This window comes from Micromys minutus, assembly GCF_963924665.1.
Source record: "Micromys minutus genome assembly, chromosome: 24".
In the NCBI taxonomy this organism is placed as follows: Eukaryota; Metazoa; Chordata; class Mammalia; order Rodentia; family Muridae; genus Micromys; species Micromys minutus.
This window is the reverse complement of record NC_137959.1, coordinates 39,762,197-39,789,830: the sequence shown is the minus strand read 5'-3', so window position 1 is coordinate 39,789,830 and position 27,634 is coordinate 39,762,197. Positions and strand designations below refer to the sequence as shown.

The 27,634-nt window shown below is 50.4% G+C and overlaps 1 protein-coding gene across 1 annotated transcript in view; it reads right to left on the bottom strand.

Annotated features, from left to right (window-relative positions):
* The window catches only part of CMIP (c-Maf inducing protein), a 195,718-nt gene that overhangs the window by 43,073 nt on the left and 125,011 nt on the right, over positions 1-27,634 (bottom strand). The window contains exons 3-4 of the mRNA XM_080936738.1: positions 25,629-25,679; positions 1,743-1,904 (exon numbers count right to left, since the gene is read on the bottom strand). Coding sequence (XP_080792864.1) covers positions 1,743-1,904; positions 25,629-25,679 — 213 coding nt within the window. The remainder of the gene's footprint in view (positions 1-1,742; positions 1,905-25,628; positions 25,680-27,634) is intronic.

The following is a 27,634-nucleotide window of genomic DNA, read 5'->3' as shown; positions in this document are numbered from 1 at the left end:
GACCAATGGGAAAACGCCTGATTGGAAATCTATCTGCCTGGCTTCTCAAATTTTTCCCTGGCCCTGGGTAAAAAGCCTGAAGTCAGGGCTGGACACTGGGCAGGAGGCCCTGAGAGTTTGAACCTTGACTGTGATTCACACCAACACATGACCCTCTGCAGAGCAAAGCTCTCCCCCCAGTTATGTATCCACCCTGTTTGTCCGCCTGCCACTGCAGAGACACCCAGCTCTTCCAGGGGAGGGACCCCCCCAGCCCAGGCTTCTAGGGGAGGGACACCCCCAGCCCAGGCTTCCAGGGGAGGGACACCCCCCCAGCCCAGGCTTCTAGGGGAGGGACACCCCCAGCCCAGGCTTCCAGGGGAGGGACCTCCCCCCAGCCCAGGCATTCTGCATCAAAGCAGACCTGAGAAGGGATGATGAGAGCCTGCACAGGAGCGCATCGGGACACAGGGGATGGAACTCTCCAGAGGGGCATGACAACATCACTTGGGTGGTGACTGTCACTATTTTAAAGAGGGAGCCAGCAACCCTAGCATCCCCAGCGGCCAGCCAGGCACATATAGAAGAGCAGCGTGGCTATTTAGGGTGCAAGAAACTGTGCCGAGGGCCACGCACAGATCCCAGGGGGTGATAGTGAAGTTTGGGACTATCCCTCCTCCCCATCCCCCCCATCAACTCACTTGGGGCTGACTCTTGATTCCTCCCTGTTTCTGCTGCAGCCCCTTGATGGAACACAGGCAGGGGATCGGTGTTAGTATCCCGTCCATAACCCGGCTTGGCAGCTGGTACCCACTCTAGGACAGGGCTGCTTGGCCAAGCGGAGGGTGCTGGCCTTTCCCGGGACAGGATGCTAAGAAACAGTAGCTGCCCAGCATAGGCAGATTTTTCCCTCTTTTAAGAGAACCTGGAAATGGCCATTGTGCTGAAATCTGAATACTTCTCTCTCTCTCTCTGTACCTTTTTGCTTTGATCTATCATTTGACAATTTCATATACGTGTGACAGTTTCCTGCCACCACCTGCATCACGCACATGACGTCTGTTTTTTAAGGCAAACAAGGCTTACCGGTGGATGGCTAAGGGTGCGTGGGACAGAAAGCTGACGAGGGCTGAATAAAACCAGAATGAGATGTTGTCCCGGCTGGACAGAGCAGAAGGGAAGGTTTTATCTAGGGCAGTGGTTCTCAACCTGTGGGCCTTGACCCCTGGGAAGGGGGGTCACCAAATGACCCTTTCACAGGGGTTGCTGGAGAACAGATATTTATTTACATTATGATTCCGAACAGTGGCAAAACTGCGGTTAAGAAGTAGCAACGAAAATAACTTAATGGCTGGGGGAGGAGCGGTTGTCACCATAACATGAGAAACGGTGTTAAAGGTTGAAGCCTCAGGAAGGATGAGACCCACTGCTTTGGGGCTTTAGAGGTCCACGGAGTTGGCACTTGACCCTGGGAGCTGCAGTGGCTACTGTCAGGGTCACTATCCAAGACCCGGGTTCAACCCAGGGCTTAGTAGAGGTGGCAGTCCCCTATACCTCCAGACAAGTTGGAGGCAACTAGAACCAGCAAGCCCCAGTCTCCGTGGTTTGGTGAGAAACACTGGCTTCCTTAGTAAGCACGGATGGCATACCATGGGTACATCTCTCCTGCTCACTCAGATGGGGCTGAATACAAGACAGAGGTAAAAACAGACAACCTAAAGGAGAGGGAGGGGGGTCTCGTCCAGCTGGGGGATGCATCTTACCTCCGAGAGTAGTTTTGAGACAATTTCCAGTGGGGCCTGGTTGATAGAATCATCCTGCAGTGGGGACGTGAGAGCCATGTCCACCAGCGTCCGAATCTCCTTCAAGACTACCTCCCAGCGGCTCGGGTTACTCAGGACTTTCTTGTATTTGTAAATCTTTTTCTGGGTGGAGGGGAGAGATGGGAATACATCACTGATTTAGCAAACCACTCAAGATGACCAAAGAACTTCTCTGGCTAGGGTGAAAAGGCCCTGGGAAGTTGTCAACCTGGCTTGAGCTCTCCCCAAAAGGAAATGGATGAATGAAGAAAGAAACCGACTCCATGCAAGGTCAAGGGTGCGTCTGTAGACAGGCAGGCTCCGAATGCCGGAACGACAGTTTCCCACCCTCTTCCCAATGACACATAAAAAGGAATTAGGAAACTGCTCTTTACATGGAGTCTTCTGCCAAACTCAGTCCCCAAGTCGCCAAGCACAGGAAGAATGGGAATGCTCCCGGCCCACAGAAGGCTTTCTATGAGCCGAGTTGCTGCTGCCTAGGCGGACCCTATGAGGTCTCTTGGTAAGTGGCATTCAGACAAAGAACTGGATGGTCAGGATGAAGGCCAGAACTTAGCTGCAGCCAGGCGGGGACTGAGGCCAGGACAGCCCAGGAAAACGGGAGGCATGCTCACCTCGATCAGTGCTGCCTCCAAACCCGAATGGAAGGCAGGGCTGTGGCCTCCTGGATTTGAGGCACACTTAGTTCCGCCTCTCTGACATCATGGAAACAGAGGCCTTGGAGGGCGGCGGTCCAAGCCAAGTGCTCCCCTCCCGTCTCTGTCTCTGTGGCTGCTTGCCTGGCCCTGTGCCGCCTGGCTTGCTGGGACTCTCAACAGGGTGCGCTTCATCATTTACTGCTAAACTCCTTGTTCCTCTGGGGTAGCCTAATCTTGGAGTCATGGCACCCCATACCAGCAGCCAGCTGGGGTGACATGTCACGACCTCTGAGCCTAAGACTAAAAGGGGAGAGGGGGAAAGAGAAAGGGAAGGGCCCTCGCTGATAATCCAGGCTCATTCTGAAGGCCACTGGGGTCTTCCTGGGACATTTCTGAATTAATTATACAACCAACCGTTTAATGACCTGGGCGAAAAACGCAGCACTTGGAGGGTATATCCCAGCCCAAACGGATAGAGATGGAACCAGGGTGAGAATGGCTCCTTTAGGGAATCATTTCACCTTTAGAGCCCTAGGTTCCACATCACTGGGCAGAGAAATGAGTCCCAGTCTCAGCGGGACCCGTGTCAATCTTGGTTCCACATAGTTCATTTCCTCTATGAAGTCACACCAAAAATCACAGCCCGGGGAGCAGAGCCAACAACGTGAATGAGGAAGCTCTGGCATGTAGTCTGTCTCTACGGACACAAACATACTCATCTTTTTATCTCATTTTCCTGGTGCTGCCCGCTTGCAGCCGAGTCCCTGCTTGTATCTATAAGGTGTTTTCTGTTTTGTTGAGGTAGGGTATCAAGCAACCCAGGATGGCGTGGCACTCGCTGTGTGATCTCATGTTCCTCCACCTCCCAAGTGCTGGGATTATAGGCAAGTGCCAGCACCCTGTGCTGTTTTAAACTTCTTCCCCCTCATCCGGTTCTTCTCCTTTTCCTTCACTTTATTTCTTTCATATTTCTGCCGCATCCCACCCACGCCCGCCAATCTCTCTTGACCTCATGGCTGTGTGCTGGAGCCCTGTATTTTCCACAGCGCTCCTTGATCATCCGAGGCTGACACCAGCTACAGCGCATCGGGTGGAGGACGACCGGACCAGGTACAGACTTGCGCTTTCTGAGGACAGAAGAGTCATGGCAAGTTCTGCTGGGGACGGGCACCCCCTTGACACTTAAACTGGCTGTGCTGACAATGATGAGAGTGGCCAGGAGTGTGTCCCCAACTCCATTACTTTAAATGACAAAATACACCCTGATCCAAACAGGCTGCTTTGAACCTGTCACTGGTGCCTTTCCGGCTGCGAGAGACTATGTGTACTAGAGAACCATGTCCTTGTCAGAAGATCATTAATATTTCTTTTCAATTTTTAAATTTCATCACAACGAGGCTTGCCTGGACAGTCCATCCTCTGGGCCTCCCACTGAAGACTTACTTGTGCACCATGGAAACTCTCAACGTGGAACCATTTTGGTGGCCAGCTGCAAGCTATTACATTAGAAGGAATTACTTATTTCTATAAAGATGATAGGCACTCATTTTAAAGAAAGTTGAAACCAAACTACTGAAAAGCACAAAGAGGAGAAGGGGGGAAAAAAGCAAACCTCAAAAATCCTATAATCCAGAAATAGCCATCATTAATATATGTGGCAAACATGGTTCTGGCCACCCCTCGTGTAAACTCTGCAAACATGGCTGGCCATGGTGGCCCATGCCTACAATGCAATACTCATCTGGGCGCCAGAGACCATGGGTCTCCCACGAGGCAGCTAAGCCAGGAAAATGCCCAGAGGGCAAGCATGAGAAAGTTCAGATCCCCAGCACCCAAGCAGAAAAGCCAAACTGGTGGAATGGGCTTATAATTCCAGTGCTGGGAAAGTGGAGACAGGGGGATCCTTAGGGCTTGCTGGCCAGCTAGTCTCAGCTGACTTAGTGAACTCCAGCCACGGTGAGAGATCCCATCTCAAACACATTGGAAAGTGACTAAGAGAGACATCAGACCGGGACACTCACACTCATCCCCCCCCCCCAAGTACGTTGAAAGCTATCATGGGTTACAAAAAGAGACCCTATTTCAAACAAGAACTCTGCAAAACATCACCAGCCTACGAGGCAGGCAGCTATGACAGTTCTAAGAACAGAATCCAAAGGGCAGCGATTCTCAACCTGTGGGTTGTGACCCATTGGGAGTCCTGAACATCAGGTGTTTACATTATGAATCATGGTGATAGCAAAATTACAATTAGGAAGTGGCAACAAAATAATTCTATGACTTGGGGGAGGGAGTTAAGGGGGTCACCATAACATGAGCGCTGGGATTAAAGGGGTGCAGCATAAGGAAGGCTGAGAACCACTATCACTGAGACAGAGAGGAGGGAGTTAGAGGCAAGCAGGACCTATCTTGAGTGCCTGAGCAAACTAGCTTCGGAGTTTGCTTGCCTTCAATGACCTGGCCTTGGTGCTGACTGATGCCATGGGGGGGGGGGGCGCAGCTGAGGGATGACATTTGTATAATCAGGACGAGAGCCTCAGAAACAATGTGAAGAAGTCTGTGACAAGGGCTAACATTCGCATAACAAAGGATAGGAGCAGGCGCATGGTTAGCTAGGTTCTGATCAGTACCGTTGTAAAAACCCTGGGAGCTGGAGTCTTAGCCCAAGGTTAGACCACCCGGCAAGCATCCTATCAGCCACAGGACTGAGCTCAAAGAACTTGGGATTGGAAGATCGATGGAAAGAGATGGGGAGACCTTTCTCCTCGTCGGCCATCAAAGGCAAGGCGGTTCTCCAGCCGCTCTAACGGAGTCACCAGGGGACATCCGGCCAGGGTTCTCATGCTGCTCTAATGGCCACAGTCTGAGCTAGAAATATGGGCTGAACAAGAGCCACCCGTGTTTCCACGGGCATGAAAAGGACACGGACTTCCTTAAGTTGGGTGAAGTGACCTTAAATAAATTATTCCAGACCATCTATCTACCCAGCAAAACAGATCATTCTTATCTCTGCACATTAAAAAAAAAAAATTAAGGGGGCTGCAGAGATGGCTCAGCGGTTAAGAGCACCGAGTGCTCTTCCTGAGGTCCTGGGTTCAATTCCCAGCAACCACATGGTGGCTCACAACCATCTGTAATGGGATCCGATGCCCTCTTCTGATGTGTCTGAAGACAGCGACAGTGTACTCAGATACATGCAATCAACTTTTAAAATTTTCTTTAAAAAAAATAAAAAAAAAACCCAAAACTTCAATACCTTGTGGGGTGCAGGGGGTGAGGTGAGTGAGCAGTCGGTACGTGTCACCTATCCTGATGACAGGGGAACTTGACAATGTCATCTATGTGGGCAGCAGAAAAACCAATCCTACTAGGGTTCTCAAACACTGGCAGACTCGCCTCGACTACAGGACCCCAGGTCTGCGGATTCCCTTTATTCTCACACTTCTGTCTGCCAAGATGTTCTCAAGGCCACGAGCATTCAGGGCACTATTCCACAGCGTCCAGGGTGAGCAGCCTGCAAACGCAGATGGTGCTGGGAGTGAGGCAGAGGATCCGCAGCATTTGCTGCAAAGCTGTTGGAATCCTGACTTATAACTAGGTCCCAAGCCAGGAGGCGGGGAATAACCAGGTGAAAGCCAGGTACCCACGAAGAATCAAATTGGCACATGAGTCAAAACAGGGCTCTTAAGGTCTCACTCTTTCTGTCATGTCCCTCAGGGCCAGTAGGGTCAAGGGGAGAGAGGCAAGATGGGCCAGCCTAGAGACACTGAAGGTGTCATGGACGCTTGGTGGCAGGTAAGAGCCAGGAACAAACCCATGGGCTGGACATCAGTGACTAGTGGGTGAGACACATGAGAGGAGTTGGGTTCCAGGTCCTTAGCCACACCCCAAATGACACGTTAGCATCATCCCAGGAACTCTGATGAGCTCAGCAGGCAATGAGTCATGGTGGGGCTAAGATGAAGCCATTTCTAGAATCTCTCTGGAGGCAACACAGTCTTCCCACTGAGCCTGCCTTGCCAGAAGCAATGGGTGGCTCCTGTCTAATGTGTGCCTCGTGGGCCACTGGAGTCCTTGACCTGAGTGGGGGAAGAGGGGACGGGGGTCCTGGGCACATGACTAATAGCATAAGACTTGATAATGATTTAGTGTGGGGCTGGCAACATACAGCCTGTGTTCAAACCCAGTCTTGGCTGTTTGGACACAATGGCAAAAGAGAGAAAAAAAAAAAAAAAAAAAAAAAAGAAAGAGGCTCTATGGGTTTTCTAAGAGTTGTAAAATTCAAAGCAAACAGAACATGTGACAGAAATTTGAGTGTGTGTGGCTCTTAGAGCCCCAAAGAGCTGCCATCTGGCCCTTCATCAACAGCGCTCTGCCAAGCCGTGCCTCATGACTCAGACCCCAGTATGGGAGAAGACACGTGAAAAGATGTTCACAGCTGGCCATGGTGGCACACACCTGTCCTGCCAACATGGGGGGAGGGGTGGGGTGCAGAAACTCAAGTCATCCTTGGCTAGGTAAGAGTTCAAGCCCAGCCTGGACTAACTGGGCCTGTGTTTCCAAAAAGACAAAATAAAACAGAAACTATTAAAAAAAAAAAAAAAAAAAAAAAAGCAAAACAAACAAACAAAAAATAAAAATGGGGGTGGGAGGTGTGATTTGTCGTTATATGCTACTGGGGAAATACACATTTCAATGGTACAGAAAGACCTTTTCATGCCCACTGGGATGGCTGTGCTGGAAAGGACAGATAACACCAAGGGTTGGTGAGGATGAGGTCAAACCAATCCTAGCGCACTGCTCTTGGGGTGAGAGGGTTAAAAATGGAGACCTACATGGCAAAATCATTCAACACTCCCTCCCATCCTCTTGTTCTGGGAATCAAATTCAGTTCCTACCACTGAGCTCTGCCCCTGCCTGTTTGACAGTCTGAAAATACTAAGCACACACTCACAACAGAGCTCAGTAATGGTTTTATAACACTGCCCCTATTCCCCCAAAGGAAAAGCCAAGTCTCACAGAGTTTCCCCCCAAGACAAGGTCAATCTCCTTCAAAGAAGGAACTCATGGCTAAACAAGATGTGTAGAGCCATGTACTGGGGAAAAAGAGCTGAACGTATCCTCTGACAGCCTGGGTCACTTCATGGCCACTGTCCCTCGTGACAGAGGTCAGATGTGAGGCATAAACAGTAAGGTTCCTTTTATGTGAAATTCCTAAAAGAAAAAGTCCATTTACAGACAGAAAGTGAACCAGACAGTGCGGGGGCTGTGGAGAGGCAGCAAGGATTTGCACAGGGCATCTTTAGGGTGGTAGCCATGTCCTGAACCAGACTGGGAAAACAGTTGGTCAAGCCCGTAAAGTTTCAAGTGATGATTTTATGATGCCTAAATTTAATGACATGTAACTTATACCTCAAATAAGCAATTTTAAAATATATAAAATGCCATCCTTGGAAGACAGAGGTAGGCAGACTAAGCCAGAAGCAGCATGGCTTGTTAAGAGTACGGGTTTCGCAATAAGCAGATTTCATTTCAAACATTTCAGACTTCTCGGCTGTTTCTATCATCTACCCATTCATCTGACCGCCAGCTCTTTTCTTTAGAAAAAAAATTGATTCTTGTGTGTGTGAGGGGATCCCCTAGAACTGGAGCTACAGACAGTTGTGAGCTGCCGTGTCGGTGCTGGGATTTGAACCCAGGTCCTTAGGAAGAGCATCCAGCACTCTTAACCACTGAGCCATCTGTCCAGCCCCAACTGTCATCCATCCATTCACCCATTCATCTTCCTATCTACCTCTCCTTACCCATTCACCCTCCATTTATCTACTGATTCCTCTACTCATCCATCCACATCCAGCCACCCATTTCCCTACTCATTCACTGATCCATCTCCTACCCACTAATCTATCATCCTTTCATCCAAGAGTTTATCCACTCATCCATCCGATCCTCCCCCATCCGCTTTCTGGTGTATCCATCCTTCACCGATATACTCACCTCCCATCTGCCCGCTCACCCATCACCCACCTACTCGCTACGCACCCACTAAGACCACGTGAAGCCTTCTTCTACTATACCGGGCCCACTATTGTGCTAAGCCCTAAGGAGGCGGTGGTAAGAAGAGCAGACGGGCCCTGGGATTTACAGTCTATTGTTTACAGTCTCTCATCTGCACAGCGACAGAAGAATAACTACTACCAAAGGTTGGCTGTGCTGCCCATGAAACAACAGGCAGGAAGCATCTCATCTACTTCCTGACTGCACAAAAACTGAGGATAATATCACCTACCAAGTCCTAGGAGGGAGTGGTCCAGAGCAGGCAAGACTAAGAAAGGCTCCCAGCATCTGTGGCAAAGCCGCACCGGCCAACAATAAACAGAACCAGCAGGCAGAGCCTCCTGTTTCCCCTCTGGCAGAGCCAGTCACTCCACGGCTGCCCTCACCCTATCTGCTTGTCAGGGAAGGGACGTTACCTGGGCAACACCAGCCATCTCTCTGGAAACTGTTCCTGCGGTAGGAGCAGGCACAAGACACTGGGGTTCTCGAGCCTGAGAGAGTGGAGCCTCTTAGCTCTTCCACGGGAGACTAGCTGTCATCAGGTGGGTGTCCCTCACCAGGAGGTGTGGCTCAGAATGTACTGGAAATGCTCTTCCCAAGGATGGAGCGGAGGGGGTGGGGGACAGCTCTGCTGCCTGCTGCAGCCTCCGAGGCTCGCGTGCACACAAGTACGCATGCTCCTCGTCACTTGTCACGGGTACTCTGAGGAGCTGCGGAGGGGAGGACGTCCCTGAGGAGATGGAACCAAGCAAGCTAGGGAGAATGGCTTTGACACTTTATTTCTAGGTCTGGTGTGGCGCTGCCTACTGGACCCAGGGGGGCTTCTGACAGTCAAACTTAATTAGAAGAAAATTTAAGTGGAAGCCCCGCTCTTCAGTCACACAATGTCTCTGCAGCTGCTAGTGGCTGCAAGACGGAGGACACTGTTGTCACCACAGAAGGAGCTACGGGGCACTGCTATGCCTCCATTGCCATGCTAAGGTCCAGCTTATCTGTTCAGCACAAGGACAGCATAGGGGACACGGATTTAAGCCCCCAACTGGTGGGTGTGTCCAATTTCTACACACTGCCACTTACGAAGTTCACAGGAGAACTTACATGAGAGAGAGCGCATGCGCACGCGCACACACACACACACACACACACACTTTATAATGTTAAGTAAGTTAACATTTTTGCACTGGGCCACATTCAAAGCAATCCCCTTACATCTGAGTTATGGGGTGCAGGTTGAACAGCCCCAAGCAGGGATCCCACCTTGGGCTTTTCCTCCACAGTGTGGGTTTCACAGTGAAATAGCTCCTACAGGTTTACGTGGTCCCCAGCTGCTGGCGCAGTTTTGGGAGGCGGTGGGACACTCCCCATGGGGAGCCTAGCTGTTGGCAGCAGGCTGTAAGGGTGAGGTATGACCACTGTACGAAGGCTGTGCCTCTCCACTCCCTAGTTGCTATATCATTTAATAAGCAGCTACCACCTGTCCGCTGTCATGTTTGCTTCCCCGGCAGGCATGAACAAGCCTTCCCCCTTCCCTGCCCCCGTTCCTGCCAGTCACTCTTTCACAGTGACAAGAAAAGTTACCAATTAATGTTTTGTCCCCTAGAGTCCCTTGTACACCCGGCAAGAAAGGCAAGCAGACTGACTATGCCCATCGAGACTCTCCAATTGCTACAGGCTGCAGATGTTGGCGCAGGCAAACAACCGGCCTTCTAAACATGTCACACACATCCATGAAGAATGTCGCAATGGAGCCCACCATTGTGCACAATTAGCACGCTAACAGAAGCATTAAAAAAATACAGCAAATGCAAGCTGCCTTTGTCACGGGCTGGGCCTGTCCCATCTAGAAATATTCGGAGATTAAGGCGAAACTATTGCTCTGTTATGAGAATCCCTCCTTTGTCACAGGCTCGGAAGAAATCCTTCATCCCCCACTCATTGCAACTGTCACAGCTTTAGCTGTCAACTTGACACCGCCCCAGAGTCATGGGGAAGAGGAAACCTCTTGAATGTGGCCCAATGTAAAAGTGTTAACTTACTTGACATCATAAAGGGCGAGTGCTTGTGCGTGTGCGCTTCTGTGTTTGTATGTGTATGTAGGGAGGTGTGGTTTCTCATGTATATTCTCTTATAAAGAAGTGCCTCCATCAGATTAGCTTGTGGACAAGTCATGTCTGTGAGGCATTTTCTTGGTGGTTAAGTGATGGAGGAGGGCCAAGCCCACCGTGGGAGGTGCCATGCCTAGGCAGATGGATCTGAGATGGATAAGAAAACACACTTCAGTTCCCACCTTTAGCTTCTGCTTTGGCTTCACTCAGTGATGAACTATAACCTGTAAGATGAAATATTCCCTTTCCTCTCCAAACTACCTTTGGTCACGGCGTTAAATCACAGCAACAGAGAGCACTCGAAGACAGAGATCATCTGTGGCCCGGTCTACATCGGAACTCCAAGCCCATCAGCCCTGCTGTCTTAGTTGTATATACCCGCCCATTATCAAGGTGAAAGACACATCACTGAACCAATCTTCTCGAAGCATACAAGTCCAGTGGCGCTTAGCACATCACATGCAGCAGTCATCCCAGAGAAAACTGAGGACATCCAATGGTCAATGCCTCGTCCCTTCCAACACCTCCTTTTTTTCTAGTTTCTGGACAGATCAAGAAGCTGGGGTCATACTACAAACACACAGTCTTTATGAGGCAGGCTTCTTGCACTTGACAAGATGGCCTCAGAGTTGCTAGGCAGCTCCCCGAGCACCAAAATCCCATTCCTTCTCATGATGGAATTCATCATGTGGCCAGGCCACCATTGATGAGCTGCTTGTCCAGAGATAAGGCTATTCCCATCTCTGCCTCTGCGATCATCTGGATGGCCACAACCCCACCCTGAGAGTGAGCCATGTGGGTCTTTCAGGGGGACCTAGATTTGGCCACCAGTCACTGCATAATCACACACGGTCACAATTTCACCCACCAGTAGAGAAATTCATCCATGGTTTTTTGTTTTTTTTTTTAAAACCTTTGGGTGTAGGGGACAGGGAGGGGACAGAAAGCACTCCAGCAATGCTATCAATTAGGTAACAATGGCTGCCCACTAGATGGGAGCACCTGCAGTGCATGATGGGTTGTGATGAATGTTACTTGGACGCCTTTGTTCTTCATTTGGAGGACTGTATACTGGTCAGGCTCTGTGCCCAATGCCTTGTGTGTGTGCATGTGTTCGTGTTCCTAGGGTACACATATGTGTGAGAGTACAAGTGGAGGTCAGAGGTCAGCCTCAGGTGTCATTCTTCAGGAGTTCTCCATCTTAGTTTTTGAGACAGAATCTTTCCCTGGCCTGGAACTAGCCGGTAAGCAATTTGGAATCCACCTGTCTCCGCCTCTCAGCGCTGGGATTTCAAGAGTGCACCACCACACCTGCTGGCTGTTTCTCATGGGTTCTGGGGTCTCCAAGCTTGCAAGGCACGCTTTATTAAGCTATCTCCCCGCAGACCCACACATTAACTGCTGTCGTCACAAGAGTACCCCAGGGAAGTGAACCGCACTTAATAGATAAGAAAACCGAGGCTGAGCGATTAAGCCACATAGCTAACGATAGCCAGAGAGAACAGGGTAGCCATGTTTGTCACCTGACCTCACATTATCAAGTAGGGCAAAGCTGGGGCTGAAGAGATGGCTTGGCAGTTAAGAGCTGCTCTTCAAGAGAACCTAGCTCCTAGCCCCCACACGGCAGTTCACAATCACCTATACCTACGATCCCAGGGGAGTATACTAGTGCCTTCTATTGGCTCACACGAGTACCAGGCACAGACATGGATGGCATCAACACCCATACACATAAATATAATAAGTTTTGAAACCTATGTCTTCCATTCATCAATGTCTGTGGTGCCTTCCTGTCAAGTCAAAAAGCCCAGCTGATGTGTTCCTGAGACGCCAGGTCCTGGGGAGATGGGTACTCTGAAAAAAAGGACACAGCTCAGGCTCTCGGCCTCTTAAGTGACCATCAAAGGCAGCCTCCCTGTAGCCATTACCGCTACCAAGGAAACAGGTGGGTGTCCTGCTCTACTGGCTCTGGGCATCAGCTGGTTGCCTGGGTAACCATGAATCTGGCTGATGACTGGATGACCCACCTAGGTGTCAGGCTCACAGCTGGGTACCACATCCCACTCATACTAAATCCCAGGCACAAAGCAACCATCACACAGATGAACAGTGTGCTTCCCACCGAGTTCATGTTCCCCGTGGGCAGGGATGAGCCTTCCGCTTTCTCCGCAATTTGTGCAAGGTACCAGAGCAGTTTGGGGTAATGAAATTGCTGCTGGTTAGCTTGTTTAGGGCAAGGAGGATAATCGTAAACCTCAGCATCAGCATCAGAGACACATACTTCCAACCACTGCCATGGACAGGGAACTTGGGTGTGGGGGCAAAAAAGAAGACTCAGCCTTGAGTCTGCATCAGGGTTTTCAGAAAACCCTGGAGACTCCTGAGCCCTAAAGAAGCAACATTCAACCCCCACAGCTGCTGGCTGGCTGGCTGTAGGATAGACAGACCACAACCTGTGGCATAGAAAAGGCAGCGATAGAAGGGACCACTCCCTTGTCTAGGGACACCCTGCTGGCAGTGTGGGTTGAACTGTGCCCCCCCCCCCAGAAATTATACTCCAGTGATAACTCTGGGCATCCAACTGTGCTCTTATTAGGAAGCAGGGTCTTTGCAGATGGCATCAAGTTAAGTAAGATGACGTCATGCTGGACTAGGCTGAGTCCTGAACACACACACACACACACACACACACACACACACACACACACACCACACAACATGTGCAGACACAAGCAGGAAGCATAGTTGCAGAGCCAGAAGTAAGAAGGGGCCAAGGGTTGCCCGCCATCCCAGAAGCTGGACAAAGTCAGACCGAGATATGCTCAGAGGCCTCCAAGGGAGCAAGATCCTGCTCTATACCTTGATTTGGAGTTCTGGCTGCAGAGCTGTAAGACAGTGAGTTCTGGTTGTTCTAAGACAGTTGGACTTGGCTGGGCAGTCTTGGGAAACCCATCTGCCTGGGAAGCAGCAGGTGAGAGCTGGCCTGGGGCCCTGGCTTCTCACACCTGGTTGCCCCATGAGCCAGGCTGAGCCATCTAGCCCCATAACTTCACCAAGGGGCCACAGTGAGAGGGACCCTCATCCTCCATTGGAATAGGCTGTTTTGTCTTTTCCTTAGTCACCCTGGAAGTCTGTTCCCTGATTCCTCAGTGGGCCACAAGGCCTGCATTAGCACCCCAAAGCCTGCCTTGGCTCTTGGCATGGTGCACAAGCCCTAGTCCTGTGTGGCTGGGCCCAGCCACCCGCAACCCTGTACACCTGCATCATCTGTGATGTCAGAGAGAGCTACCTGGGGACCTGGCAGGCTGCAGGAAGAACTTCCAGGAGAATTCAGACAGGGACGTCAGCCACAGCTGACGTACGGTCCTTGGCAAAGAGGAGCCACGGGGGAGGATTCTGCCCAGCATCTTCCTTTCACAACAGCAGACACTGTCAAACCACCCACAAATCAAGTCTTCTTCCCACAAGCTTCCCCCAGTGCTAACGCCCACCCTGACAATCCTGTTAAGACGCTCAGTCCTGGGTATACATCAGAAGCAACCTAAGGCTTAAGAGACTCCATGCTCAGGTAGACCTGTTCCTCTAGCCTGGTGCACTGTAGGGGGTGGTACCCAGACACTGGTCCTTTTGTGGGTACAGGTATATTGAAGGGGTATATCTATACACCCCCATTCACTGTAGCATTGTTCACAACAGCCAAGAGATGGAAACAACCCAAGTTCACAAGTTCATGAACCAACTGTAGTACATACATTGGAATATTACGCAGCCTTCAAAAGGAAAGAAACACTGACATGTGCTACTGCACACATGACCTGAAAGACATTGTGCTGAGTGACGTGTGGCCAAGGCTCATGTGATCCCACTTGTGTTAAGGTACTGAGAGTAGTCAACCCTACAGGTACAGCATGTGGGATGGCAGTTGTTGGGGTTGAGACTGAGCGTTATCTTTTAACGGGGACAGAATCCAAGTCTGGGAAAACAAGGGTGGTGATCTCGGCAACATAACGGTTAGAGTGTGCTCTTAGACGAGCAGGTGGCAGGTGGGCTGGGCTCACAGCCTCGAAGGCGTCACCTCCCCCTTCACGATACTGGGCCACCACACTCAGGAATGCTGAGGCCATCTGTGGTCCTGTGTCAGTTACAGCTTTAATCTTCCATCATATTCTATCATACGTAGGTCTGAGCGCCCGGCTCTCGTTTCTCAACACCTGCTGGGAACTACTCCAAACCAGTTCCTGTTGCTTGCCCTCCTGCCTGCTTCCGCAAGCTACATCTCTCTCTCTCTCACACACACACACACAGACACACACACACACACACACACACACAGACACACACACACACACACACTGCCAGAGGTGGGGCAGTGAAAGGAAGATGCCGGGTAGAATCCTTCCCTGTGGTCCCTCTAGAACATCAAAATGAAGCCCCCTAAGGTCCTGCCTCCCTACCTCAGCTTAGGGATCACTCTGGCAGTGCTTCTGGCTTGGTGACCTCAGTGGCAACTGACCAGGACCCTACCCATGACAGTTCCTTGTATGCCGCCAGTAAAGGCTGCGGCGGGGCCTCTCACTAAGCATTAAAGCCAGGTGGAGCTGTTCAGCACAAACGTGTGTGTGTGTGTGTGTGTGTGTGTGTGTGTGTGTGTGTGTGTGATGGTTTGTTATCACCATCAACTTGGCGAGATTTGGAGCCACCTGGGAGATGCGCTTCAAGCATGTCTGTGAAAATGTGACTGGAATGGGAAAACCCACCTCCTCTGTGGCAGCACCATCTCCGGAACACAAGGTAGCTCAGCATTGCTTCCCGACTGAGGATACCACATGACCAGCTGCCAACGGCTCCTGCTGCTAACGTCACCCCTGCCATTATGGACTGAACGCTTCAGCTGTAAGCCAGCACAAGCCCTTCTTAAATAAGATTTACTTATTTTGCGTGTATGGGTGTTTTGCCTGTTTACATGTATGTGCCCCATATGTATATCTAGGGCAGAAGACGGTACCTGTTAGATCCTGGAACTGAAGTTATAGGCAGTTATGAGTCACAGCACCATATTGTGCTGGGCATCTTGCACTAAGCTGTAGGCATGAGACCCTGTCGCAGAGGCCTGGATGACACAGTCCGACCCTCTTAAGCAACCATGAGCTTCGCTTTGAGAATTAACAAGATATAAATTCAAAATCCTTTGTCTGAATTGGTTGGGAGGCTTGGGACAGAGGGGACCTGTATAGAGAATCTAACTCAGGCCTTAGAAGCCAGCAGCTATGGGTACCTGTGCTGCCATCTTGGCCAGTGTGAAGAGACCCTGGTCTTCTGGGTATCCTTTAATGTCATGGTCCTGGAAATCTATCCCATCTAAGGACAAACACAACCCCTTGCAGAGTCTGACCCAAGCCTCGGCAGATCTGCACTGGTCTGCCTACCACTCCGGGAACACATTCCCCTGGTACCAGGCTGCTACCCCACAGCAGCTCAGTTAGGAGCGGACTTGTGTCCCTGTGAGTATCTCTGCCTGGCTGTGGTATGCACTAGGGCCACGCTGAAAACTCAAAGTGCCCGATGTTACAAGGGCCTCAGGCTTTTGACACCAACTCTGGCCAATTAGCTTCTCCCCAAGCCCCTCCTTCTCCAGACCTGAGCCACCATCCGACTGGGCAACTATAATCACCTCTGGAAGAGTCAGAGTGAATTCCTCTGTGTGGACAGATGTGACTGCTCTTTTAAGTCTCTTGTTGAGCCAAGCCAGTGGGCGGGCAGGAGACACAGAGGGCCAACCCAGAACTGTGGGCCACCATCCTCTCTTCCAGTGGCTACTCAATCACCACACCACCCTGAAAACAAGATAGTACCCCCACTGCCCACCACAGCCTCCGGAGAGACGGAGGTCATGTCAAATGACGACGCTGCCTCCTGGTTATGTCTGGAAAACTCATCCACAAAGAGGAGGGGAGGGGAAATCAAATAAAATTCTGCTTTAAAGGGCAGAACGAGGGTTTACCCACAAACCATGTACGTGAAAACCCTCCCTGTGCGGCTCCGTGACTCATCGGTCCCCATCAAAGCGTGTGTTCATGACACATGGCAGCTTCAGTCCCCTCCTTGCTTGGAAGGAAAAAAACAACCCACAGATGCCACTTCTTTCCAGAATGCTGGGAGAACCACCATGCTGCTCCAGAGGTGCAGGCAGACCTTCACATCAAAGGGGAAGGCATCTCAGCGCTTAAAGCCAGGTCTCTAGGAGGGCTGGGGAAGAACGGGAAGGTTCGAGGACAGCCAAGAACATGATGAAGACTCAGCTTTTCTGTTTTTTTGTCACGTGCATGTGTGTGTGTGTGTGTGTGTGTGTAAGCTTGGGAGTTAGTACCTGGACATCCCACACCTCCTCTTATCTTCTATTATAGACAAGGTCTCTCATTAGCATGTGGACTTGCTGGTCAGGTGAGGCTGGATGATCTGTGAGCCCCAGGAATCTATCTTCTCTGCCTTGCCAGTACTGAGGTTACAAGCATGTGCTAGCACATTTAAGAAAAAAAGGGGGTGGGGGGTCCTGAGGGCTATCTTTCCTAGACATCATCCTTTCCTCTCCCCCACTCTCCAGCCTCGCTGCTTGGTCACTCTCTAGTCTGGGTTCCAAATGTTTGGTCTGTGAAATAGGGAGGCCAGTTCCCCAGGGTGAGGACTGGTTAGCAAAGCCCCTTGTGTTGTCTATAGACAGCTCAAATCCGCTTGCTTGGTCCCTTCGGGAACCCTGTTGCCTAATGTGGATGGCAGTGAATTATTAAAGATCTGAAGCCCCCATCTGGCCGCTTTAAGCTGAACCAGCCGTCTCTGTTCGCCTGTGGCCCGATCCCTCTCATGCAGGCTCCGCAGGACCAGCCGGTGGCCTTCCCACTGGACAAACGCCCGAGAGAAACAGCTGCAAGAAGGAAGTTCATGTTTAGCTCACAGCTTCAAAGGTTCCCGTTCAGAGCCGTCAGACTCCATTGTTTCTGGGCTTGGGGTACGACAGGGTTGACAGAGGAGGCCTCAACTCAAGCAGCCAAGAAGCAAAGAGAAGGACAGAGGAAAAGGCTTGGGGTAAGATACGTCTTTCAAAGGGATACCTCTAGGGACTTACTTTCTCCACGGAGTACCCCAACTCTGAAAGTGTCCAATAATCAATTCTCAATATTGTTATCAAATCCCGTTTGGGTCTGTCAAAATATCAAACCACTCAGGATGCCCCAAGGAACCACTCACTTTCAAAAATCCCACCAGCTAGCAAACGACCTACTCTGTGGATGCATGAGCCTCTAAGTGACATCTCAGACTCAAACCAGAGCGCAATGGCGTAAAAATATTAAATAGAAAGTTCCAGAATCACATTGCTCCAAACTTTACCATTTCAGCACTGGTGTGAGCAGTATAAGGAAGGCTATTAACAACCCTCTCTCTCTTCCGGTCAGATGCGGTGCGTTCCATGTTGTATACATGTCACTAGCCTGTCGGAAGTATCTCCTTAGCCGATCAGCTGCTGTGGTGCCCTGAACTTGCCCTCCCCTGACAACTCCTCCCACATCCAACCTAACTCCTCAAGCTGTAACTTACTTAGTTACTATTGCTACGCATGTATGCATGACCTATGACAAGTATAAACTTTATATACATATAACAGAACCTACTGAACCCATTTAGTATTGGTCTTACTAATGTAAGATGTCTTAGCGTGACCATTGGGCGACTGGATAACCCATCAGGTAGCTCGTGCCTGAATGATGGATGATTTGCGCTCTTTCAGTGACCACTGACTGTCAAGTAGAATTTCTTCTGTCTACATTCTCATGATAGCTGGAACCAATATGTAGGTCTGCTTTAGACAACTATATTGTTCAAAATTTGTGGGTCCAGCACCCGTGTCATATTTACATGCACCCTACCTAACGTGTGGACAATCTTTCTGTCCCCTCTACCAAAGTTTTCTCTGAGTCTAGTGAAGATGACAGTCAACTAACCCTGCACACTGGGCAATGAGGTCACGTACGCTTTTGTTGCATGTGACAGGGCATGTGTGCTTTGTTACATGTTCAATTTTTTAAGACCGTAAGAAGTGTGAACAGGTTCAGAGCAAGCGGTAATTCTTGTAAAGTCCTTTTTTAAATTTTTTTTTCCCGGAAAAAGAGTGGTCAACTCTCCCTCAAGGTGACCGTAAGTGTGCCCCACAGCCTGTGACTTAACTCCCACACAGCCACAAGGGGCATGAATGTACGCACAGACACCAGAGTGTTCCCGACGGTCTTGTCTGTACCAGGCCAGATTAAAAAAACCGAGACACACACACCCAGAGCAGAAAAAACAACCACCCAGCACTGACAAATACAGCTTCACTACACAAAGAACACATCTGAGTCTCACAAACATAATTCTCAGCGTAAAAGCCCAAGGCACAAACGAGTCCATTCACAATTCTGAGTTCAAATGGGCCAAATAGATGGAGGAGTTCTAGAAGTGTGGGGCCTGGAGATCCAGCCTGTGTGTGTGTGTGTGTGTGTGTGTGTGTGTTCACACCCCAGGGAATCTGGGGAGAAGTCGGAGGGCCACCTCTTTTGATCTGTATGTTCTAGAGAAACTTATATAAAGGACAGAAAAGCCTGTAACCAGCCGAATGTGGGGCATAAGTCCATATTTGAATGGTATCTCAGCTATGGGGAGGTCTTAGGCAGGGGGGTTGAAGGAGCTTACCTAGATCCTATCTACAAAAAAAACCCTCAGAGTGGGGGATGAAGCTCAGTGAACCAGTACTTAATCCCCAGTACCGGAGAGACAAAAGGAGAGGCAGAAAAGGAGGAAAGGCGGGAGGAAGAGGAAGAATGTACCACGTGGTGAAGTGGAGAGACTGTAGGTTCAGGGTGGGGGTCCTTTGGCAAATCCTGGTGGAAGAAGCTGGAGGGATGGGATGGAGCTAACCCACAGGCCCTCCTGGTGTCCAGCAGAGAGATGCTCAACCAATGCCTGGACTCCTTCAGCTCATCCTTCGAGATGGGCATCGTCAGACCTTGAGGATCCATGACATGATCCCCTCAAGTCTCCCAAGATAAGAAGGTGCCTAATAATTGTTTTCTTTCCTCTACGCAAAGGAAGCCCAAGAGTGCGAATCTCATCCCCAAGGCCACAGAGCCTCAGCCTTTTGTTAGTTTCAATCCCAGGGGCTCCCCTTGTTGTTAGTTACGGGGACCCCAGTGACTCTCTGAGGGGCCGCACTGAGGCTGGAAGACACTGGAGACTAGTAGCCTGGGTCACCAAAGGCCGCTACGCTTGGGTCTCCAGAGCCCAGCTACCTCTGTTCTCTGTTCTTTGGGTCATCATGGGGCCTTCCTGCGTCACTGGAGTAGGATGACCTCTTGCAGACTGAGGGCAGCTCAGAGTTTATAATGCTCCAAGAGCACCTCTGATCCTCCTGTGGCTGAATGCAGAGCTAACCTGGGCTATTAAAAAACAAAACAAAAAAACAAGGTCCTGCTGAGCCAGCCACTGGGAAGTGAGGGGCCGGGCCAGGTCCAGGAACCAAATAAAAGGGAGTGGTGTTGGTATAGCTGGGCAGGCATGGAAGCAAGGAATGGCTGTGGCTATTCTAGCAAGTAGCCAAGAACAGGTAGCCAGACCACCTTCATCTCTACCTGTGAGTCCTTCCAGGCCGCAAAGGATGCAAAACTCTCTCCTATGTGTGTCGTAGACAATCCAGACTGAGAACTTAAACCGGCTTCTATAAAAGCTAACTGTCTCAGGAGGGTGGGAGATACCCTCGGACCCTCTCCCTCAGGCCATCAGACAACTGAAACACTGGGCCCCAAGCAACTAGAATTTCTGCTAGGGAATTCATGCTGGGAGGAAAAGAGGCTGAAGCCTGAGTTGCCGGTCAGAGCCTGGATCCAGAACCTGGATTCCTCCAAGAGAATACACACAGTTCCAACTGCTCATGAGACCAGCTCACTGGAGGGTCTGGAGTTGAGAGACTGGTGGATCAGTGTCAGTGAGAGTGACAGTCTCTGTGTGTACACCTCATGTCACAGAAGATGAATTCTGGGAGATGGGGTGGGGTGTGGTTGCTGGAACTCTTGGTCTTTCCTTCCTATTTTTCCGTATCACTGGTCTGTTTAATTGGCATGGGGATGGGGGGAGGGTTGTTGCTGTTTGTGCCTAGAATCTGAGCCTAAAATCTCCAGTAACAACCCATGGGACATATGTGTTGAGCGTGGTTGACTATGTACCAATGTGTGTGCTCTGTGTTTGAAGCTATGCTCCGTGGGGGCGGTGGGGAGTGGGAGGGGATAAAGGGACACTGGGTTTAGGACTCAGGTCAGGCCTTTGTTCAAAGGCCACGTGACTGGGTTAACTCAGGTGTGACTTCTCAGCCCCACTGTCCACTCCTGGAATAGGAACTCTGGGAGAAGCAGCTCCTTCCTCGCAGCTGTGATGTTCAGCCATGCTCACTGCCAAGTGAGTACACGGGGCCTGCCTGCTGCTCTGTGACTGGAGGTGTGTCTATCTGGATACCGCGGGAGAGGTTCTGGAAATCAGAGTGGAACACGGAATCTGGGAAGGGCGGTGGGGGAGGGGGGGTTCAAAGTGTGACTTCCTGACCAGAGAGAGACAGAGCTCATTGACGCTAGGAATGCTGGGAGGGGTGCAGGATGGACAGTCAACTCAGGGCCTTCTGTCATTCCCTCATTAGTCCTCAATTCAGGCACCAGCCGGGGCCCCTCCCTGTGGAGAAGGTAGGATAAGACTCTGTTTCCTGACAGTATGAGTGGCAAAGAGCTCACACAGGAGCCCGGATGTTGGCTGTCCGTACACATCACGGGGGCGATCCTCGCTCCATGGCAACTGCCTAGTATACTTCTAAGAAGTCATTTGTCCTTGGACATGTCACTGTTCTCAAGCCACCTCTCCTATTAGGCACAAGTGACAAAGGCTTTTAAAAAAAAAAAAAAAAAAAAAAAACCTCTCCTGAGGTTCAAGTCAACAGATATGTGTAAAACATTCTACAATCTTCACAAAGGCACAGTAGGTGGGGTGCTACCGTCACCCCATTTGACAGAGAAGAAAACTGAGGTATCCCCACCACCAACACATGAATACAATGGCCCGCCCTCATACACCATAGTACTTTTTCTGTTTCGTCCTCCTCCAAAGCAGAGGAGGGACAGAGGTCCGAACCCGGGTGGTGTGAGGTCATACCAACCTTGCTGGGACACGGGAGAGCCTGCTGGAGGGGAAGTAACCAGCTGAGGCCAGGTCTATCCAAACGCACTCGTGGCTGGCCAGCTTCTGTCACACCCTGCCTGTCCCCTGGGGCCTGTTGTGTTTTCAATGACCCACTTTCCCTGGAGAATGCAATCACTGTGGATTTTACGACCTCTGTGTAGCGGCCTCCAACCACAGCAGGAAGCAAAGGCTGAGCTCAGGGTCCCAACTGTGTGGAGGGGAGAGCAACAGACCCAGCTAGAGGCTCACCACCCGCCTTAGCTACCCCTCGAGCTGGTCAGGCAGGCTTGCCTTTCCCTGATGCGCACATTGGAGCCTCTTGTGTTCAGAGCCCAGAGAGAAAATCTGGTCAGTTTCTCACATAAGCACATTCTGTGCACTTGCAGCCTGGAACACGGTCAGTGTCACACAACCTAGGCTGTCCCTTCATGGCCTTGTTACGAACATGGCTTAGTGCCCACAATGGACCTGTCCCTTCACAGTAGCATATATCTGGATGGGTCATTCTCTTCTTGGCCTTGAACGTGAGTTATGCCTTTCCTTTTATGGCCTTGTACAACGCAACACAACAGGCCTCTCTCCTCAGAGTTTTGTACACACAGAAGGATCTATCCTCTCAGACTTGTCTCCTCACAGACTTCACACAGAAGGGCCTGTCTTCCGATATACAGAATGGACCCCAGACTGGTGGCCTTGTACATGTGACAGGCTATTCCCTTGAAGCCTCATGTATATGTAGACTATCTCTGCAGACCCTGGCCTCTGAGGGCCTGGGCAGGAGCAAAGAGGAGCATCTGAGTCAGAACTGAGGCCTCATTAACTCTGTATGACTGTTTATGTTCCACCCCCAAGGGAATTGGCCTCAAGGGCCTACTGCCTAAACCAAACAGACAGCTTCCCCAGGGAGCCCTTGGGACTGCAGGCTGGGCTCTGGGGGAGGGGGTTCAAGTAGAGCAGAACATCTCTTTTCCATCCCTTCTCTACTATAGGAGGTACTAGTCCTCCACCCTGTCATGGAATCATGGGCATCCCTGGATTCCCCTGACCAAGACTGCTGTAGGCAAGAACGGAGCTCTTTCCAGGAAGAGAGGGGAAAAGGAGGAAGAGAGAAAGGACTCGGGGTGGATGGCTTACTCTGCCAGCCTCTTGTCTCCTCAGAGCAACTGCTGGCTTAAGACAATCTATTCAGGTAGAGCAAACAGCCAAGATGGTGGTGGTGGGGGTAGGGTGGGCAAACAAGGAAACTCCAGTAGAAACTCCCTGACTTTTTAAAAAATGACAAGAATCCTACAAGGGGCCTTCAGTCACACCTGGCTTGTGTTCCTCAGGACAGTCTGAAATGGACTCTGCCATATCCTTCGGTGGAGAAGCCTCACCATTCTGAGGGTCACATTCTGTGGGCTACAGCTAAGTCTTTTTAAAAGATCCAGCTTTGCCTTCCCGAGGAAAGATACTGCCCTGGGCAAGTCTGGGCAAGGTAAACCGGGAGACACAGCATCCGAGAGGCGTGCGTCACACTACAAAAAGAGCATACTCTATATATACTTCCTGTTGTAGGCTGCATGCAGAAAACTCACAAATTCAAACTGTGGTTGTGGGATTGCTAAATGTCCTAAATTCTGATGTTCCGCTGTCTACTTTTTCCCCCCTGTTAAAAATGGAAAAAAGGGAAGAAGCAAGTAAATAAAACAAATCCACAGTGGCTGCCTTCTGTGGAGAATAAGAGCAGCTCTCTCAGCCCCGAGGCAGCCGCACACACCTTTAATCTCAGCACTTGGAAGGCAGAGGCAGGGGGATCACTCTGAGTAGAGGCCAGCCTGATCTACAGAGAGAGTTCCGGGACAGCCAGAGCTACATAGTGAGACCCTGTCTCGAAAAACGAACAAACAAACAAAAAGAGTGGCTGTCTCAGGAGAAGCAGATAGAGGACCGTACCCAGAATGGTCTCAGGCAGTTAGACCGAGGAGGCCCGATGAACCCACAGGTCTAGCCTGAAGTTGCTGTACATTCTTGGGCAAACTGTTTGGCCCTCTTAGCTCTAGTGTCCATACTGGTTAATGGACAGCAAACAGAAGTTTTTAAGCCAGGCCTTGTACACTACAAACTTTAGTAACTGTATTCAGTCAAATAAATAAACACCCAGATCTGTCTGGACCAGTACAAGAAAAAGTTAGGATTCGAATTCAGGACTTCCAGCTGACATTGCTAAGATGGAGCATTGTCCCCTCCCCCCCAAACAATCTTGCGACTCTTTGTCATTTTGCAAGGATGGGTAACTCTCACCACATCTACATCTCCAAGAGCCATAACAAAATCAAGTTGCCACAGCGAGAGACCACTGCCACCTGGTGGTTACATACCCAAACCATCGGGGGCCAACTGCCCCAGGGGAAGGAAGCTAACTTCTCACAAGCTTATATGGAGGGAATAATTCTGGAATGTCATCCTGGAGGAAGGAACAACGCCTAAAGAGGTCTTTTCCATCCTCTTATACCTCTGGCTTAGGTTTCCCAGGTGCCTTTCTTAATGACAAGGTTCTTACTGATTGAAGTTAGTGACCATAAAGGAACAAGATGCCATCAGAATTGCGATCAGATACCCTGGCTAGCTCAGGGTTAATTTTATGAACCCCACATGTAATCCTAGGCTAGATCATCCAGAATCATCTTTTTACCAAAGTCTCTTAAAACGTCATTTCCTTGTAAGTCTCAAACTAGTAGCAATCCTCCTACCTTGGACTTTTAAGCACTGGAAAAAGGGGTATTTCCCACTGAGCTCAGCTTAAAGTTCCATTTCTGTGCCTCTATCTTGCTTACCTTTTGTAAGAATGTGAGCACAGCCTTGCAGGTGTGCCTGGGGTGCATCACCTCAAAAGGTGAATCAGGACCCCTAAACCCTCCTCAGCCCTCGAAACCAGAGGCTGAGCTATACACTGAACTGCCACAGGCCACCCCAGCCAACTCCAGTAGAATCTGTGTGACAAGTTCCACAGACTGAGTCGAAAACTTCAAAAGAAGGAGGCCTCTTAGAACAGGTTGTAGAACTTGTCACATAGATTCTTACTGGAGTTGCTTTGGCACTGAACCCCAGTTTTCTCAGAGGAAGCCTGATGCAGACAGGAATGAACTTCACAGAAGTCTTGCCAGTTGCCAGTATGCAGTAGGAGCTCAATAAATGCAGTTTCATTGTAATGACTCATGGTACGAGGGGCATAAAGAATGACTACACCCTGTGACCAGCTCATCTCCTGAGCCACTGAACATAACAACTCTTCAGGAGAGCTGGCCTGGGCCTAAGAAGTCATAGTAGAAGTCTGCTCTCTCTGCATGCCAAATACTTTTATACGGAGTGCTAACAAGAGTGAGGCCGGAGAGCCAGCCCAACAAAAAGAATCAAGGCCAATGAACACAGCCAGTGCTAAACTCCCACTCTGTACATCTTTCAACACGACTTGTTCAAGGAACTTGTTAGTACCCAGAGTCCAGCCTCCCTGGAACCCCAGCTTTGCCCTCCCTCTGATGGAAGCAGGTCTAGGAGCTTCCTGGAAGCAAGGAAACAGTTGGATGGTTCCAAACTGAGCAGCCACCTACCAGGGACCTGCTCCTATCACAAGGCACAGTCCTTGGGGAGAGGGCAGAAGCTTCTAGCAAGAGCAGGACCCTCACTGAGCCACTACAGAGGTAGTGTTCCCTACCGCCAGGCCTGTGCCCTGCCTGGCTCTCAGCCATCACCCTCTCAGCCTCATGAAGCCACTGCGAACCAGCAGCAGGGGCCTGACTTACCTTCCACTGCAGAGAATGGAACCACTGATCTCTTAGGTAGCTGTTGGCAGCCTGTAACAACAAGAACAGGAGAATGGCAGGTCATCATTTTCTGGAATATCTTCACACAAGTCCCTAACCACCAGCTTCTGCCCTAAAACCCTGGCTTGCCTCCTAGAAAATTATGCACTTATCAAGATCAAAATCAGGACAGATTTTGGTTGCTGGTTGGTTTGGGATAGTTTTTCTGGGTATAATAGTCCTCATCCTGCTGGTTGGAGCATTTTCCCTGTGGATAGGCATAAGGAATGACCTTGGATGGATAGTGGGAATTGGCGGAAGGTGATAAAGTTGAGCAGATTAGTGCCTCTGCTCTGCCAGGACTGCTCAGGAACCCTGTCACACTTGGGGGTTCCCTCAATGATCCCCACAACAAGCTTCCAACTCCTTGCCTATGCCTATCAGAGCTCAGCCTCAGAAAGACTCAGGCTTAAGTCCTGGCCTCAATCACAGCCTAGCTATGAGCCAGCCACTCAGCAACACAAGGCCTTCAGAGGCCTGAGTAAAGAGAAGCACTCCCTGAGGGTCTGTGGCTCACCCACACCTTAGCTCTGGTCAGCACTGACCCAGGATCTGGTCTCATGACACTGGGCCATGGGCTTTGCAACAGAAGATGGTGCGAATACTTTGCAGATGATCATCAAAGGCTCTCTGGAGCAAAATAGCTCCAGCCTCGGCATTGCATTGTTGTCTCTGGTGTAAATAATCTCTACAGGTTGAGGAGATTTAGAGCTCTCATGAGTAAGTATAAACCAGGCTGGGCCAGCTCCAACACAGAACTGGTTAAAAGCCTTGTCTATGCTTTTAACATATCACAGTACTGGGGAGGAGGAACAGAAGGGGTGCTCCAAAGACAATCACAGGCCAACCACTTATGGTGGTAATGGGACTCTGGAGATGGTACCATCAAGGCTACTGTGATGGTAAGATCACCTTGGACCATCTAGGTGGCCCAGCGGGATCACATCATCCATGTAAGAGGGAGGCAGGAGGGCCCATCGGACTAGAAGCATGAAGAAGATCCAGGTCATAGTGTCCAAGGAGCATTCAGAATCTGAGAAAGGAGACAGACTCTTTCCTAGGCCTCAGGAGCAAAACCCTGGCCACACCCTGTCACTGACACCCATCACTTCTGATCCCAGCAGGCAACTGCAGAAGATCCAGCTGATCTTGGGATGAGAGTCAAGCCCAGCCTACCCTGGGCTCCGCCACCACCTTCCTGATACTGACCTGGGGACTGCCAGTCTCAATGTTGCCAACCATCTCAACAGCCCCGCCCCTTCTGATACACAGTACAAGTACACACAGCTTGGTGATTTGGCCAGCAAGCATGAGTTGTCCTGGCATGAAAGGGACCCTTCTTCACCTGTGGGTAGAAGCTCTGCTTTTTAAGAGTCATGGCATGATTTAGCCCTGTCCCATGCAGGCGCCGCGGAAATATCTCAGATGATGTGATGAGTACTCCCGGGCAGAAGCCCAGCAGCCATGGGAACTAGGCGGTGTGAACTGGTAGAAATCCTTAGCTGTTTTGAGCTACACGAGACTGGGGCTGCTTCCCCGGTGCAGGGATCCAAGCTTACCTAATCTGTCTATCTGATTCTAGCATTGCCTAATACTGCATTAGGAATTCTCCACCTTCATCTGCTTTCTCCGGTGCCCTCAAAACTCCTAGCCACTCAGGTCACACCCAGAATGCCATTTCTCCGGGATGACTGTCTCGAGGCTGGCTTTCCTCTGTCTGTGCTCATCTAACATGATTCTGTCCCGTTCAGTTGTCCTCCTTCCTGCAGGCACAGGTGATGTGAGCATCACCATGTTTGGGAAACCCAGAGCAATGTAATACCAGCTGGCATGTTGAATAAATGAGAAAGGACCGAGTGGACGCATGTGTTCATGAATATAGGGCAAGGAGGCATAGATGGGTGTGTGGGGAGTAAGCAGGGGAAGGTTGGAACCGTGTGCAGGTA